The sequence below is a fragment of the Equus quagga genome, chromosome 1 (genome assembly GCF_021613505.1).
Source record: "Equus quagga isolate Etosha38 chromosome 1, UCLA_HA_Equagga_1.0, whole genome shotgun sequence".
NCBI lineage: Eukaryota > Metazoa > Chordata > Mammalia > Perissodactyla > Equidae > Equus > Equus quagga.
Window position 1 is genome coordinate 59,734,325 of NC_060267.1, and position 18,425 is coordinate 59,752,749.

General features: G+C 38.9%; 1 protein-coding gene across 4 annotated transcripts in view; it reads left to right on the forward strand.

Annotated features, from left to right (window-relative positions):
• The window catches only part of RECK (reversion inducing cysteine rich protein with kazal motifs), a 97,025-nt gene that overhangs the window by 57,902 nt on the left and 20,698 nt on the right, over nucleotides 1–18,425 (forward strand). For all 4 annotated transcript variants that reach the window (XM_046674729.1, XM_046674751.1, XM_046674744.1 and 1 more), the window contains one exon: nucleotides 15,848–15,970. In XM_046674729.1, coding sequence (XP_046530685.1) covers nucleotides 15,848–15,970 — 123 coding nt within the window. The remainder of the gene's footprint in view (nucleotides 1–15,847; nucleotides 15,971–18,425) is intronic.

Genomic DNA, 18,425 nt, shown 5'->3' on the forward strand with positions numbered 1-18,425 from the left:
CCACTTACTAGGTCATCCTGGGTGAGTTACTTACCATCTCTGTGCCCTAGTTTCCTTATCTGTCAAAGGTGGACAATAGGAGCCCCCATCATCATAGGGTCATGGGAAGTGTAAGTGAGTTAATACGTGCATAATGCCGAGGACAGTCCCTGGCATACATTAAAGGGCTACAGGAGTACTTTTTTAGAAGGAAAAAAAGAGAGGTGAGGCAAGGGTCCAGGTTCTTGGGCCCTTAGATTAAGTGAAGTCCCATCAAATGCTCTTTGAGACCCCCTCCCTCAAAGAGTCAGTGAGCTTTCCTCAGTTCTAACTCCCCTTTCCCTTTCCGTCATGCGTGTACTCAGACGTAATCCTCAGCAATTTAGAACGAGCTGACCACGTCCTGCAACAGCTGTAGAATCCTCATTCATCCCGTCTCTCATTCATCCATGAATTTACTTTCTCCTCCAATGGCCACTTCACACACACACCATCACTGAGCCCTCTCTGTGCAGGGCCCTGTTCCAGGTGCTGGGGCCACAGACATGACAGAGACAATTCATGTCCTTGGGAGGGAGTATCTGTGCCAGTGCCCTGCAACAGGAGTATTATGCAAGCCACATGAGTAATTTAAATATTTCTAGTAGCCACATTAAAAAGGTATAAGGAAACAGATGAAATTAACTTTAATGATATATTTTATTTTACCCAATATTGTCAAAATATTATCATTTCAACAAATAATCAATTTAAATATTTATTTTACTTTTTTGAGGAAGATTAGCCCTGAGCCAACATCTGCCACCAATCCTCCTCTTTTTGCTGAGGAAGATTGGCCCTGAGCTAACATCTGTGCCCATCTTCCTCTATTTTATATGTGGTACGCCTGCCACAGCATGGCTTGATGAGTGGTGTGCATGTCCGTGCCCGGGATCCAAACTGGCGAACCTGGGCTGCCGAAGCAGAGCACGTGAACCCAACCACTATGCCACCGGGCCAGCCCCATTGTAAACATTTATTGATGCGATATCTAACGTTCTTTTTTCACACTGAGTCTTCAGAATCCAGTGTGTGTATTATACACTTAGAGCACAGCTCAGTTTGGACTAGCCACAGGCACAAGGCCCCAGGAGGCTAGTGGCTTTTATCAGACAATGCCGTATACTGTACATATCCCCATGGTTCAAATCTGCTCCATCTCCTTCCTTTCCCCACTCCGTCCTCCTCCACCTGCTCAGCATCATCTTCCTGACCTCTGTTGGCTGGCCTCTCTCTTCAAAGCCTACCCTCTGCCCAGGCCTTACTTTCCTCCTTCCAGGCCAGGACCTTGGACTTCACAGCTGACCCTCTCTACCCTGGAACTTCTCCCACATTTCTCACTTCTCCAACCCTGGGCAGCCCCCTCCTCTGCTCACCTCTCTGCCATCTGCCAGCTGGAAGAGCAGGGTCTTACAGATCCACGCAGCTAAGCCCAGCTGCCCCTTCCCCACCCCACCAGGCTTAGCTGACCACTGAGTCCCCTCTCACTGACTCCAGAGGCCACTCCCCACAGCTGATTCTCCAGCCCTCTCTGGGGTCCTGGGGCCCCGCTCTTCCCCTGTCTTCTTTCTCAGCCACCTACCTCTCATTCTGGCACCAGAGCTCGAGAGAAATAGAGTCAGATGATCTGAGCTCCATAAACAGTCCCATGTCCACCAAAACTCTCTCCAGAGCTCCTGCTGTTGAGCACCTCGGAGGAAGAGGCGTCCTTCCGCGATTCAAAGCTCGTGCCTCCCCTGTGTCTTCACTGTGTCCCCTCACAACTTCTCAGGCTCCTCGGTTCCCTCTCTCTCCACATCCCCTTCCCAATTCTTCTCTTCATCCCACACATATTCTCAAGTTTGCCCTATCCTGAAAGCAAACCCCCCTCAGCTCTGAGGTCTGCCTCTTTCTGTCTGCCCATCTCTTTCCTCAGTTGAGCTTCCTGCATGTTGTCTGTGCTTTCTGGCTCCGGATCAGTCTCTAACCCACTTAGCCTGGCTTCTGTTCCCACCATGCCACCCAGGTGTCTCCTGACGACACTGTCCTCTTTGTCCTTTGCTCCGCATTCTTCTTTTCCTTGCAGTACTGGGCAGTGTTGACAACTCCCCCCGCAGCAGAATCGCTAGGGCGCTTGGTAGAAGGAGATTGTTAGCACAGAGGGATGATAATCTGATATGTTAACCAGCGTGGGCCTCCCTTCTTCCTTCCTGAGCTCTTCCCACATGAAAATTAGACCGTGAGGCGGAAGCATTCAGGGCTCATCGCTGGAGGAGGCCGGCACAGCTCAGTGTAGGAATCAGAGTCACATTCTTGGCATTTGCTGCTAGGGAAGCTTTGTCAATTCATAGCAGAGATTATGGTCTTGAAAGACGAGGCTTTTGAACTACAGCTCAGATCTGCAAACTGGGTGCCTGAAGGCCTTCCACAGGAAGTTCAGACGTGCATGGCTTTAAGGGAATCAGTTTCCAGATCCTCACGTTTTTTCCTAGAATTGATCTACCTGAGAATATGCCTAGAGATTTCATTCTAGTTCTCTTTCCCCACCTTCCCTTTCAAAATTACCTTTCAAGCACTTTACACACACACAGAGAAATGTTTACCCATCCCACATCTTCCTGGATGCACTGCCCCAGGATGCTGCATGAGTGTAACCGTGTCAGTGAGGCGTCAGTGAAGCCTCCTTTCACCAACACACCAACATCCAAAGAAGAGTTTCTTGTATTTTTCTGTCTTATCAATGCAGTGTTTCTGTTAAGGTGTCAAGTCTGGTGTTAAAAACTAGGGTATTTTGGGGCTGGCCCCTTGGCCGAGTGGTTAAGTTGGCGCGCTCTGCTGCAGGCGGCCCAGTGTTTCATTGGTTCGAATCCTGGGCGTGGACATGGCACTGCTCATCAAACCATGCTGAGGCAGCGTCCCACATGCCGCAACTAGAAGGACCCACAACGAAGAATATACAACTGTGTACCGCGGGGCTTTGGAGAGAAAAAGGAAAAAAATAAAATCTTTAAAAAAAACAAACAGAAAAAAAACTAGGGTATTTTGGTCCAAGTTGTGTTGGCCGAGTGGTTAAGTTTGCGTGCTCTGCTTTGGTGTCCCAGGGTTTCACCAGTTTGGATCCTGGGTGTGGACCTAGCACCGCTCATCAAGCCATGCTGAGGTGGCATCCCACATAGCAGAACTTCCAGGACCTACAACTAGAATATACAACTATGCACTGGGGGTGCTTTGGGGAGAAGAAGAAGAAAAAACAAAAGTAAGATTGGCTACAGATGTTAGCTCAGGGCCAATCTTTAAAAAGAAGAAAACAACTAGGGTATTTTGGTCCAAGGTGGGTTGTTCAGAAATGCTCAATAGCATGATGGAATGATGACACTTTTAAAAGCTTTCTTGAGATATAATTCACATACCATACAATTCACTCATTTAAAGTGTACAATTCAGTGGATTTTAGTATATTCACAGGGTTGTACAATCATTCCCACAATCAACTTTACAAAATTTTCTTTACCCAAAAAATGGAACCTTGTACCCCTTAGCTGTCACCCTCTAACCCCCTCATCTTCCCAGCCCTACACAGCCACTCATCTGTTCTCCATCTCTGGATTAGCCTATTCTACACATTTCATATAAATGCAATCATATAATATGTGTCCTTTTCTGTGGCTTCTTTCACTTAGCATAATACTTTCAAGGTTTATCCATATTGTAGCATGTGCCAGTACTTCATTCATTTTTATGCCTGAATAATATTCCATAGTGTGGATATACCACATCTTAGTTATCAATTTGTCAGTTAGTTGATGAACATTTGGGCTGTTTCCTCTGCTTGGCTATTCTGAATAATGTTCTGTGAATATACATGTACAAGTTTTTGTGTTCACATGTGTTTTCATTTCTCTTGGCTAAATACGTAGGAATAGAATTGTTGGATTAAATGGTAACTCTACGTTTAATCATTTGAGGAACTGCCAGCCTGTTTTCCAAAGCAATCGCATCATTTTCATTCCCACCTGCAATATATAAGGTTCCAATTTCTCTGCATCTTCACCAACACTTCCTATTGTCTGCCTTTCCAAATATAGTCATCCTAATGGGAGCAAGTGGCATTTCACTGTGGTTTTGGTTTACATTTCCCTGATGGCTAGTGATGTGGAGCATCTTTTCATGAGCTTATTTTTGATGATGTTTATTTAATAACTTAGTCTCTTCCATGCTCAATGATTATCAGAGAAAGTATGACTCCTGAGGGAGAGCTCTGTGAGGACAAAACCAAGACAGCATGGCTCAGAAATATTGACGGTCATAGTGCATTATTTCATTCAGGCCACAGAATCATGACAAGTCTCTCTATGTTCCTACCTCTCCATCTGTCTTAGAATTAGAATATCCAAGCTTTGTTGCAAGTATGTTAGAAATATTCCCTACCAAGAGGGTCCTCTCTGCATTTTCACCACTCTCTGTGATGAGAAAGAGCTCCCCTTCTCCCATGTCCAGGTGCGAATTTAGCAACATTTAAGGGATGATGTAAGAAGTTCCACATCTACTTCCAAAAGGGCAGTGTTACATCTTTGAACAAAACTAAATATATCACATGTAGGTTAGAATGCTCATTCAGCCTCATAAGAAACATTTTAAGCCTTTTTTACTATGAATGTCATACATAAAAACTGAACATACATAATTGTGTAGCTTAATGAATTAGTGTAAATATTTTAAATATCCACATAACCACTATTAAGTTCAAGAAATAGAACATTGCCAACACCTCCAAATTCTCCTGTGTAGCCCCTTTCTGTTTATAAGCCCTTCTCTCCTCTCTGACCTTTATGATAATGTGTTCCTGGCTTTTTTATATTGTTTTGCCATCTAAGTAGGCGTTTTGAATATAGAGATTAGTTCGTCCTGTTTTTGAACTTTACATAAGAGAATTGTACAGTATGAATTGTTTCATGTCTGGCTTCTTTTACTCAAAATTTTGTTTTTACAATTTTTCCTTGTTGTCTGTAGGTGTAGTTCTTTCCATTCCTCTTCTGTATAACATTGTGTGATAGGAATATATTATTTATCCAGTCTCCTCTTGATGGATGTCTGGGTTATTTTGTCAATGACAAATGATGCTATTCTTGTGAATGTAGCTTCGTGCACATGCACTCAAATTTGTCTAGGGCATATGCCTAGGAGAGGAATTGCTATCTTCGTTGATAGATAATGCCAGACTGTTTTGCAAAGTGATTGTGCCAGTTCACACTGCCATCAGCAGTGTACGAGAAACCCTGTTGGCATTGTCCAACTTGTTATTTCTAGCCAGTTGTTGTGAGGTAGTATCTCAGTGTGGCTTTAATTTGCATTCTCTTGATTGATAATTAGGTTAAGCATCTTTTCATGTTTATTGGCCATTTGGATTTCCTCTTTTATGAAATCTTTGCTTCTTTTTTGTATTTGGTTGACTGTCTTCTCTTATTGTCTTGTTGGGATTCCTTATATATTCTGGATGTTAGCCCTTTATCAGTTACACATGTAGAAAATATCTTCTCCCACTCTGTGGCTTGCCTTTTTGTAACCGAACTTGATGGGCTCATCTCCTGGTGAGTAGGGAGCCAAAAAGCACAACTAAGGCCGAAGTAGGTGAAGAAAAGATTTATTGCTTGGGCGAGCAATGAAGAACACCAGGGATATTGCCCAAAAGCAGTGTCTCTGAGGCCAGCGCTGGTGGAGACGTTATAAACAGAGAGCAGAGGATAACAGGTTTATTTGTAACAACTATGTAACAACTGTGCTTATTCAGGACTCATGTTTAGCAGGTAAACATGCTATTACAAACATCGGATGATCTGAAAACGGCTGCTTGGACCCTCCCAGAGGAGAAGAATTTAAGATGCTAATAAGTTTAAGATAACTTTAGGACACTTGGAGCTGGAACATTTTGCAAGAGTCTTGCTGCAGACGTGTTAAGTTTCTCTGCAGTATAACAACATCTGCAAAACAGAGACATCAATCTGCAAAACGGAACAGTTTCTTCCTGTCTGAAAACATCGGACAGCCATCTTAGTTATTGCTCAGATCCTCAATAACCCTTTCTTTCTCTGGTTCCAGTCACCTTTTAACTCTTAATGATATTATTTTTGATATTTCTATATATATGTATATCAATATTTTATATTTATAGCAAATATAAATACTGATATTTATATCAAATATTTATAGCAAATATATTTGATATTTAATGATATTATTTTGTTTGTTTTTGGGTTTTTTTGAGGAAGATTAGCTCTGGGCTAACATCCGCCGCCAATCCTCCTCTTTTTTTTCTTGCTGAGGAGGACTGGCCCTGAGCTAACATCGTGCCCATCTTCCTCTACTTTATACGTGGGATGCCTACCACAGCATGGCTTGACAAGTGGTGTGTAGGTCCACACCCAGGATCCGAACCAGCAAACCCTGGGCTGCTGAGGAGGAACTGTGAACTTAACTGCTGTGCCACTAGGCTGGCTGCAAATGATATATTTTAATTTTAATTAGTCCAACTTGTCTTTTCCTTTTTGGTTAATGCTCTTTTATACATGAAGAAATCTTTCTCTAATCTGAGGTCATGAATTTCTCATAGGATATGTAATTGACTCAGCACCAATTTTCCCACTTCTCTGCAGTGCCACCTTTGTTGTAAATCACACGTCCATACACCAGTGGATGTGTTCATGGGCTCTCTTATTCCACTGTCTATTTGTCTGAGCTGTGCCAATACCACAGTCTCTGTTACTATAGCTTTATCATCTCCTGTGCAGTTTAGAATTAGTTTGTCTAGATTCACAAAAAACCTGTTAGGATTTTGGTCGTGATTGCATTGAATTTATAGGCCAATTTTGGGAAACTTCATTGATTTACAATATCAGTTTTAAAACTTCATGGACGTGGTATATCTCTCCATTTTGGGGAGTCTTTAATTTCTCTTAAATTTTATACTTTACTCTGTAGTAGTCTCATACAACATTTTTTAGATTTATTCCTAGGTACTTGACATTTTAGAATTTTATATATATGAATACATATATTGATATATATATATGTATATATTGAAATTGACTTTAGCAAATTGTAGGAGATCTTTAGATATGCTGGTTGTGAGCCCATTATCAGTTGTATGTGTGGTAAATAACTTCACTCAAAGGAATCATAGCTCTAAATGTAAAATGTGAAATTATAATGCTTTTAGAAGAAAACATGGAGAATCTTTGTAATCTGGGGCTAAGCAAAGATTTCTTAGATATGACGCCAAAAGCATGATCCATTGAAAAACTGATAAATTGGATCTCATCAAAATGAAAAAGTTTGCTATGGGAAAGACACTGTTGAGAGGATGAAAGGAAAAGCCACAAATTGAAGAAAATATTTGCAAATCATTTATCCGACAAAGGACCTGTATCCAGAATATAAAAAGAACTTTCTAATAATTTATTTGTAGATGTTTCCATATACACAATTAATATCATGAATAAACAATAACTTGCTATTTTTCTTTATAGAGGTTTCCCCTTTTCGAAATTTGCTAAGAGTTTTTATTGTGATAAATGTTGAATGTTACGCATCTATTGAAATGAGCACGTTTTCGCAACTTTAGTCTACTAATAGGACAAGTTACTTTTATTAATTTGTCAATGTTAGACCCTCCATTCATTCCTGGGATAAACCTAACTTGGTTATGACATTATATAAAATACTATATGTTTTTATGTAATTATTAGACTCAGTAATTATATAATTCCTTAAAAATACTAGTGGATTCCATTTGCTATATATTCAGTTAGGGATTTTTTTTTTTTTTTTTTTTTTTACAGGGAAGGATTCACCCTGATCTGTTGCCAATCTTCCTCTTTTACTTTTGTTTTTCCTCCCCAAAGTCCTAGTACATGGTTGTATATACTAGTTGTAAGTTGTTCTATTTCTTCTATGTGAGCCGCTGCCACAGCATGGCAACTGACAGACGGGTGGTGTGGTTCCACGCCTGGAAGCGAACCTGGGCTGCCGAAGTGGTGAACACCAAACTTTAACCACTAAGCCATCAGGGCTGGCTCTCAGTTAGGTTTTTACTTGTAAAATTATTATATGGAGGTTTTGTGAATGGTATTTTTGAAATTTTAGTTTCTAATCATATATTTCTAGTACTGTAGGAATTTCTGTGTAGTACATGCATATATGATTGATTTTTGTTGACCATGTACCTTGCAACTTTGCTAAACTCACATATTAATTTTATGAGTTTTTTGGGTAGATTTCTTAAAATTTTATATGTAGACAATCCTGTCATCTGCAAATACTGACAGTTTTATTTTTTCCTCTATCACTCTTCCTTTTCAAGTTTCTTAAGGTAGAAACTTGGATTAGTTATTTGAGGAGTTATTCAACAACCTGTCTTCTTTTATAATAAGCATTTGATACTATAAATTTTACTCTAAAAATGACTTTACATCTCACACAATTTATATTTGTGTTTTCATTCATTCAGTTCAAAATATTTTCTAATATCCCTTGAGACTTTCTCTTTGACTCGTGGATTATTTTAGAAGTGTTTTGTTTAATTTCCAAAGGTTTGGCATTCTTGTCATATCTTTCTATTGGTGATATCAACTTTAATTCCGTTGTGGACAGAGAGCATACCTTGTACTTTTTTCCACTTCCTTTACATTTGTTAAGGTTTGTTTTATGACCCAGGACATGGTCTATCTTCGTGAACGGTCCATGTGCACTGGAAAGAAATGTATATTAGGCTATTGTTGGATAGAGCGTGCTCTAAATGCTGGTTGGATCCAGTTGGTTGATGGTGCTCTTCATTCCTTCTATATCCTTGTTGATTTTCTTTCTATGAGTTCTACAGAGGTTTGTGAGAAGAGTGTTGAAGTCCCCAACTATGATTGTGGATTTGTGTGTTTCTCCTTTCAGTTCTGTCAGTTTTTGCTTCATGTATTTTGAGATCATTGTTGTTACATAATACACATTTAGGATTATACTGTTTTCTTGGTGAACTGGCCCTTTTACTATGTATATTATATGCCTTTATCCCTTATAATTTTTCTTGCTTTGAGTCTCCTCTGTCTGATATGAAGGTCTGCACAATGTCTTTTTCCATCCTTTTACTTTGGACCTATCGATATCATTATATTTGAAGTGAGTTTCTCGTAGACATTTTATAATTGGTTTATGTTTTGTTATTCAACAACCTCTGATCTTTTTATTGGTGTATTTTAAACAGTTACATTTAAAGCAATTATTGATATGTTTGGATTTAGGGCTACCATTTTATTATTTGTTTTCCATTTTTCCCCTCTTTTTCGTTCCTTTGCCATCTTTCCTGCCTTCTTTTGGGTTCTTTGAATGTTGTTTAGTGTTTCCTTTTGATTTATTGTGTTTTGACTACATCTCTTTGTATTAAGTTTTTAGTGCTTGTTCTCGGGATTACAATAAACATATTGAACTTCGTAATCTAGTTAAAATTAATAGTTTACTACTTTGAGTAGAATATAAAATCCTTACTGCCATCTCTTTACCCTCCCCTTTATATGATAGTTGGCTTATATGTTATATCTACACCCATGGAAAATCCCAGCAGACACTGTTACTTTTTTTGCCTTCAAACATCAAGCACGTTTTAAAGAAACAAGAGAAAAAGAATACTCTATTATATTTACCCAGATATTTGTCATTTCTGTTGCTCTTCTTTCATTTCTGATGTTCCAGCTGTCCATTTGTTGTCATTGCCCTTCTCTGAAAAACTTCCCTTAGCAATTCTCTTAGAGCACGTTGGCTGGCCCTGAATTCTCTTACTTTTCCTTCATCTGAGAATGTCTTTATTTCATCTTCATTACTGAAAGTTATTTTCACTGGATATAAAATTCTGGCTCCATATTTCTTTTTTTCAGCACCTTAAAAATGTTGTGCCACCTCCTCCTGACCTTCATGGTTTCTGTGAGAATTCAACATTCATTCAAATCATTGTTTCTCTGTCATTAAGTTATTTTTGACTGACCACTTTGAAGATTTTTAAATTTTCTTTAGATTTCAGCAATTTTATTATAACGTGTGTGGGTATAAATTTCTTTGCCTTTTTCTTGTTTGGGGTTCACTGACCTTTTTGAATCTGTAGATTTATATCTTTTGGCAATTTGGGAAGTTTTCAGCTGTTATTATTTCAAATGTTTTTCTAGCTCTTCAGTCTTTTCTCCTCTCTTTCTGGAAGTCTGATGGAACAAATGTTGGACTTTTTTTTTTTAATTGTTCCACAGTCTCTGGGGCTCTTTTCATTTTATTTTCCTCACTGTTGTTCATACTAATTTCTACTAATCAATCTTTATGTTCACTGACTCTTACCTCTGTCATCTCCATTTTCCTTTGAGGTCTGTCCAGTGAGTTTTTAATTTCTGGATTTTTTTATTTTCCAGTGCTGACATTTCCATTTTTTTATTCTTTATTTTTTCCATTTCCTTACTGAAACTTTCTAGTTTTCCATTTGTTCCAAGGGTGTTTACAGTTATTTGTTAGAGCATTTTTATAATAACTGCTTTAAAGTCTTTGTCAGATAATTCCAAAATCTGAGTCATCTTGGTATTGACATATGTTAATCATCTTTTTATTTGAGATTTTCTTAGTTTTTCATATGCCAAGTAATTCTAGATTAAATCTTGCACATTTTGAATATTTTGCTGTGAGACTCTGTGTTGAAAGCCCATGAAGAATGTCGATATTTTTGTACTAATATGCAGTTAATCTAATTAGGTTCAGTTTGTAAGTTCCAACTGAACTTTTGTGGGCTATGGTTAGAATTACTTTTCAATTTTCAGACTTTGCAATGGTATTCAGATCTGTGTCATGTGCGCACCACTCAGTCACCAGTCTGGGACCTGGATGACTGTAAATCCAGTTCTTCAAGTCTTTTCTATGCTGATTAAGACCAGGTCAACCTAAGTACAGCTCAGGGCTGAGCCCAGGAGAGTGTAAACAATTTCATGGGGTCATTTTCCTAAGCTCCTCCCTCTCTATGATCTCCCTTGTACTATTCCTTTCCCTGGGTTCCTCTTTTTGGTTCCCCAGCCAGAAAGCCAGAGTTTTACTTAGCCCTCTCTGCCATGCATTTCATAGCCATGCTGTGTTTGAGGTCAAGTGGAAGGATGACCAGAGGATAAAAAATGGTGAACTCATTACCAGTTCAGCACTTCATATTTTGGTTTTCCTCCCCAATTCTCCTGCCACTGTCTACTGTTCAGAGTCCTCCAATAGCTTCTGCTCCCTGCATTCTGGCTAGGTGTAATAGCTGCGTTCAGTGGGAAAGACCAGGAGGAATGTGCTTACTCCATCTTACTCTCACTCAGCATTTTTTCAACTGTATTCAGGAATGACTTTGCCTGTTATTTTCCTTCTTTCACTGTCTTTTGGGTTTTGTATCAAGGTTATGATTCCCATAAAACGAGTTGAGGAGTGTATCCTTGTTTTTAAACTTCTCTGGAAGAATTTATGAAGACTGGAATTTTCACTAATGATGCCAATGGAGTTTTCTTTGTGGGATAGTTTTTAATTTATAAAATTGCTTTTACTAGTTATAGGAATATTCAATTCTATTTCTCCTTATGTTATTTTTAAGTTTTACTTTTCTAGGAAGTTCTCTATTTCATTTAAAGTTTCAAAGTTATTAATATACAATTGTTTGTGTATCCTCTTATGATCTTTAAGATGTCTTTAGATTTTTCAGTGATCCCTTTTTTATTCCTGATTTTGAATTTTTAAAAAACTTTTATCAGTCTCACGTAAGTGTAAATCTTTATGACTTTGGGTAGGCAATGGTTTCTTAGATATTACTCCAAAAACATAAATAACCATCATCAAAATTAAAAACTTTGGGGCCTCAAAGGACATCATGAAATAAATGAAAAGACACAAATTGAGAAAATATTTGAAAAGTACATATCTGACAAGGAACTTGCATTAGAATATAAAAGAAGTCTTACAACTCAACAATATAAGGTAAAAAGCCCAATTAACAGATGAAAAAAGATCTGAAAAGACATTTCTTCAAAGAAGATATACACAGAGCCAAAAGGATGCTCAGTATCTTTAACCATCAGTGAAATGCAAATCAAAACCACAGTGAGATGCCACTTCACACCCAATAGGATGGCTATAATAAAAAAGATGGATGAGAAGGGTTAGTGAGGATGTGGGAAAATTGGAACCTTTCACAATTTGGAGGGAATGTAAAATGATACAACCACTTTGGAAAACAGTCTGGCAGTTTCTCAAATGATTAAACATAGAGCTGTCATATCACCCAGTAATACATACACTGGGAATATATACCCATTAATTTCATTCCTAGGTATGTATACTCAAGAAGTGAAAACCTATGTGCACACAAAAACTTGTACGTGAATGTTCGTAGCAAAACAATACATAATAGTCAAAACATGGAAACAACCCAAATGTCCATCAACTGAAAATGGGTGGTGGATAAAAGTGGTATATCCATACAATGGAATATTATTCAGCCATAAAAAGGAATGGAGTAGTGATACATGCTAAAACATGGATGAACCTTGAAATTATTATGCTAAGTGAAAGAAGCAAGTCACAAAGGACCACTTACCATACAATTCCATTTTTATGAAATGTTCACAATAAGCAAATCTATAGAAACAGAAAGTAGAAAATTAGTGGTTGCCTGGAGCTGAGGGAGTTGAGAGGACTGAGGAGTGGCAACCAAAGGAGCAAAGTTTCTTTTGGGGGTAATAATGAAAATGTTCTAAAACTGGTAGTGGAGAAGGGTGCACAACTCTGTGAATATACTAAAAGCCACTGAACTGTACATTTTAAATGGGTAAATTGTGTGGTATCTGAATTGTATCTCAGTGACGTTGTTAAAAGATACCATGCCTGTGTCTTGGTCATTCTTTCTCTCTTGGATTACTCACCCTGGAGGATGCCAGTTTCTGTGTCTTGAACAACGTTTTGGAGAGTCCCATGTGGCACAGAACTGAGGCCTCCTGCCAGCAGCCATGTGAGTGACCTTGAAAGTAGATTACTCTGCCCCATCAAGCTTTCAGTGGCTGCAGCCCCTGCCAATAGCGTGATTGCAGCCTCATGGGAGATCCTGGGTCAGAACCACCCAGTGAAGCCCTCCCAGATTCCTGACCCTCAGAAACTGTGTGAAATAATGTTTGTTATTTCAAGGTGCTATGTTCTACGATAACTTATTACACAGCAATAGATAATGCAAGCCCATCCATCTCTTTAAGACAGGAATTTCTAATACAATTGTGATTTTTGTATTTAATAATTATTTATGAAATTTCTGGTATATTTTGTTGTTTTAATTAAATGTATACTACTAATAATTATAATGATGTCAATCCAAAACCAAATTTCAGCATTCCAAGCCTTATGGTCAAGGGATTGTTTTTTAAGTCCATTATATTTATATTACATATTTTTGTTATAAAGAACTATGATAGGGTGATCAATAAAAGTCTTTCAAACACAAAAATAATTTTAATAGGAAGAACTTAAGGGTAGGTGTTGGAATGGTAGTGTGTGTTCATGGAGAATCTGAAATTTCTTAATATTAATGAAAAGCTTTGTCATGTATTTTTTTAATGGATGTTGGTGAGTATCAAATCACTGTGGTATCTAGCTGCCACTGGATACATTGGAAAGAGCAATGGAACAATTTTATTTGAAAGAATCAATATTTACAATATAGTAGAAAGTACATGCCTTGCAACCAATTAGTTATTATGAATATTTTAGATGTCAATTTAAACAAACAAGAGGCATGTAGATTTTTAAAAATTCTTTTAGGGAGGGTATTTTTATCTTCTTGAAGTTCATGGTGATTCTTGAGTCTGTGGCTTGATTTCTTCATCAATTTGGGGAAATTCTTAGCCATTTTCTCTTCTAACATTGCTCTATTCTCTCCTTCTAGCTAAAATTACATGTTTATAAATCTTATTCCTCATATCCCATTTGTTTTTTATGCTCTTTTCTCTATTTTCATCCTTTTGATTCTGTGTCTCAGCCTGAATATTTTTCTGCTCTATCCTCTGGTTCACTAATTCTCTTTTCAGCTATGTCTCACCCACTATTAAATTTACCTATTGAATTCTTACTATCAGATACTGTAAATTTGAGTTCTCAAATTATGAAACTGCTGAAATTCTCAATAGTTTCTTTCCATTCTTTGAACTCCTTAGTCATAGCTATTTTAAATCTGGTCTGATAACTCCATTATGTGAATTCCCTAGGATTTCTGTTGTTGCCTGTCCCTGAAAATGTCTCTGAGCACGCGTCTTTACATGCTTAGTTATTTTTGGATGGAACTTTTTCCATCAGAGAGAATTCACTTTTGCTTGTCGTGGGCTGCTCTAGGCTAAGGGCCCCAGAAAGCCTGGATCACTTTAATTCAACCAAGGATTGATATGATGCAAAGCTGGGCTTTAGTCTACTTTCACCTTTATTCCTAGCGTGTAGCCCACAGGGTCCCAACAAAAAGCCTGGTACATTTATCAGGGCCCCTCCCTCTTGGCAGACCCTCACGTGTTGATCTCCCCATCCCTGTTCACGGAAGCTCTACTCAGCTTCTCGGCCTCTGCTTTCAGAACTAACAATCCCCTTGAGAGGAAGCTGGCTCCAAGTGTGAGGCTCACTTTCCTTGGCTTCCCTCCTCTCCTAGAACGTGGGCCCCCAGTTCCTCACTGCTTTGGTAGTCCTCTGATGCCTTCAAAGAGGTGTTCTGAACCTTTTCCCCAGCTCTTCTGGTTGTTCTCAGCAGAAGAGTTTGCCCTAAACCCTTTGCCCACCATTGCTGGGATGAGAACCTCCTCTCTCCTGAACTTCACACCTGGATCTCCAGTATCCTGTTGAACGTCTCCTGAACATGCCACAGGTCCCTCGTGCTCAGTATGTCAGCATCAAACTCCACATTTGTCTCCTCTCCTGGCCTCCCACTCAACTGGCTTTGCCTGTTGTGGCTATTCCTGTTCATGGTTTTCCAAACTATGAATATTCTCTGTGAGTCTTCTCTCTCTCTGCCTCCTAAATGCCCTCACTTACCAAGTCGTGTGTAACCCCAATGGACTAGCGGTTAAGATTCAGCTCTCTCACTGCCATGGCCCAGGTTCATTTCCCACTCAGGAAACCACCCACCCATCAGTCAGTTATCATACTATGGTGGCTTTTTGTTGCTGTGATGCTGAAAGCTATGCCTCCAGTATTTCAAATACCAGCAGGGTCACCCATGGTAGACAGGTTTCAGTGGAGCTTCCAGACTAAGACAGACTAGAAAGAGGGACCTAGCCACTCACTTCTGAAGAAATTGGCCATGAAAACTCTATGAATTACAATAGAATATTATCTGATAGAGCACTGGAAGGTGAGAGGTTGGTGCAAAAAAGATCAGGCAGGGTTCCAATCTGCTGTACCAGGGTCACTAGGAGTTGGAATCCGCTTGACAGCACTATAACAACAAATTTGAGAGGACACTAGGATTTATAAGGAACCCTCTTAGAAGCCTCCTCAAGAAGGGACTAATAGAAAATAGTAATTAACTAACACTTGAACTCTTAACTGTGTGCGAAGCATTCTCAGAATAGGGATCAGTCTGGTGAGACAGCAAATTAGGGGTTTGGAAGGATATGATGAGAGGTAAATAAGAAAATATAAGTATTACAGATTGAACTGCCTAATTTGTATATTCAAAAGCCATCCTTCAAAAATTTCTGTTTTATAACTTTTAAAAACTATTAAGTTTTTAATTTATGCTTTCTTTATAAATACATGCTATAGATCACCGTTTTATTTCTCTTTCTCTCAGGTCATGGAGCATCCTTTAACATCGACTGCAATGTCTGCTCTTGCTTTGCTGGCAATTTAGTGTGTTCTACCCGCCTGTGCATCAGTGAGCACAGTTCAGACGATGACCGTCGCACCTTCACAGGTAACTGTGGTCACCAGAAGCTGTCCTCAATGGACCAGCATCCCTTTGTATTTATTTTGCCCTTCAAGGCAGCTTCTCTGGTCTTGCCTTTACTGCAAACGTACAGAGTGAAATAAATGCATAATCTGAGAACATGATATTTCCCCTCTCTGGATCTGTTTCCTCCTCTGTGATTTGAAGGTATTATTTTACCAAATGGTTTCTTAGGGCCCTTCCAGCACTAATATTCTGGAATTTTGTGAGCCAAAAAGAACAGGGCCAGTGATTGGGATGGTTTTAGTTAAAGGGAACTTTCTACATGCTAAAATACCCCATTTACCTTAGCTACTAAAAAGGTCTAAATTGTCCATGTCTTTTCTAAGTTTGTGTCTTTCTAGTGTTTTTCTCACCACCTTCTTGACCTACTTTAGCTTACTGGTTCATTTAGGTACCCGTAATCAATCAACTATATTACTTCCGTGACTTTCCTATGCTCTATGCTGCTGGTATTATGCTCATACCAGCTACATAAGTGAAAAGCCTGGTGAGATGGGGATGCTCTACCCTTGAGAAGAAGCTACAGTTGCCAACAGCAACAGCATAGTCTACTGGTATCAATTGGTATCTGCTTTTTCCCAGAAATACCTTTGGTTCTAGGTAAAGAGAAGCCAAGTAGCTGCCCTTGGCCCATTTCATGCTGCTGCTGCAGCAGCAACTTGATTCCTCTTTCCCTGGAGTCAGTATTACACATAGAGTGGGGTTGGGGGAGAACAGGATAGGGATTTACCAACCTTGTATCTCCAGCCCATTGGAAATAAAAAGGAGATCAGAAATAAGAAGCGAATGGCAGACTGATGGGGAAGTAGAAGCAGGACTAACTTGATTGCATCCCCTATCCACCCTCATGAGAACCAGCCTCTGCTCCTTTGTTGTTGTGGTTGTCATTGTCCTTGTCCTTTATTATTTTCATTTCTCTGCTTTGCTCTGATATGGACAGTTTATTCTGCTTAGAGAAACCATGTAATGATGTGGGGATGACAAGTGAGCCAAAGAGATATATGGAAGACTTTATTTATTTACCTATATCTAAATGTTTTGGAAGGTGAACTAGCAGCACTCTTTTTCCCTGTAGTGTGTAGCCCTTCATGTCTTGGGATAAATTAATGACTGTTTAGCTAGTAGACTCTAAGGAGATTTTACTGGCCACAGTCTACCACATTTGTTGGGACTCAGATAGTGTCCCCATCCAAACATGACTCAGAGAGAGATGTTCATAAAAATTCTTAAGTCTTAAAATTACACTAGTTTTCCAAGTTACCTTCTTGTTCTTCCCCCTCCCTAAGGAGATGGAAGGAGCCTATGGGAGGAGTTTACAACCTTTGTTCTTCATCTTATTTTTGGTATTGCTTTTTAATAGTTCAGAAATCCCCCAAGCCAGATTTCAAACATCTAAATTTAGATTTTATATACCAGATTGAGAGAAACAGTCTTTACTTTTCCCACCTATACCTTTGTTTATAGGGGTCACTACCCCTAAGATCAAGGTCTGGAGAGCCTCAATTATCTGGCAATAAGTGGAACAAAGGAAAGCCATTGTCAAATAACCATTACCAATAACCAGTAGCCATTCTGTAGAGAGACAGAGATAAGGTAAATTTTACTTGAGCCAAGCTGAGGACTATAGCCTGGGAAGGCAGTCTCCACAAAGGTAGAAAGCATTCTGGAGAAGCATGGTTTTAGAACAGAGACCATAACATCAGACAGGCCCAGGATACATATTCATCAAAGTTTCAAAGAGATATTTAGTCATAGATAAGCAGCTCAACAGTGACCTTGATTTCCAGGAAAGGAAGCTTTATCTTCAGGAATACTGATACTGGCATCATAGGAAGTATGCATTTTTATCTTCAAAGAGTGCATTCTTTTGCTTTGAGATAATGTTTAATGCATCCTTAATGGTTAAAGCAGATGTGCAATGTATGTTTAATAACTGTAAGTCAAGCTTCTTTAGTTCAGGCCAAATCAGGCTTAAACCAGAATAGTTAACCCCATATACCTCAATATGTGAAAATTTCTTGTCATTTCACCCTTTTGATCAATAATCTTTTGATAGAAAGCATTGATGATCAACATACTGTCCCTTGGTGCCAGGGTGGTTGCTGCCTGCCCTGGGTACCTCATGTCCCTCAGTGGTAGGCTTTTATTTCATTGATTTGCCCAAGCATCCATGTTGGAAAATAATTGGATATAGTGGACAAGCATAGAGGTATATATATTGACAGGGGAAGCATTTCATAAGTTACGTGATTTGTGAATTTTTAAATTGTCAAACAAACATTGTACATGTGCTTATACATGACTTCTTATGGTTACATTGTTTGTAATTACAGAACAGATATAGTAACAATGGTAATAAACTTAATACTTGAATGATTAATTTAGAAGAATGAGTTTTAGGCATAATCTTTATCAGGAA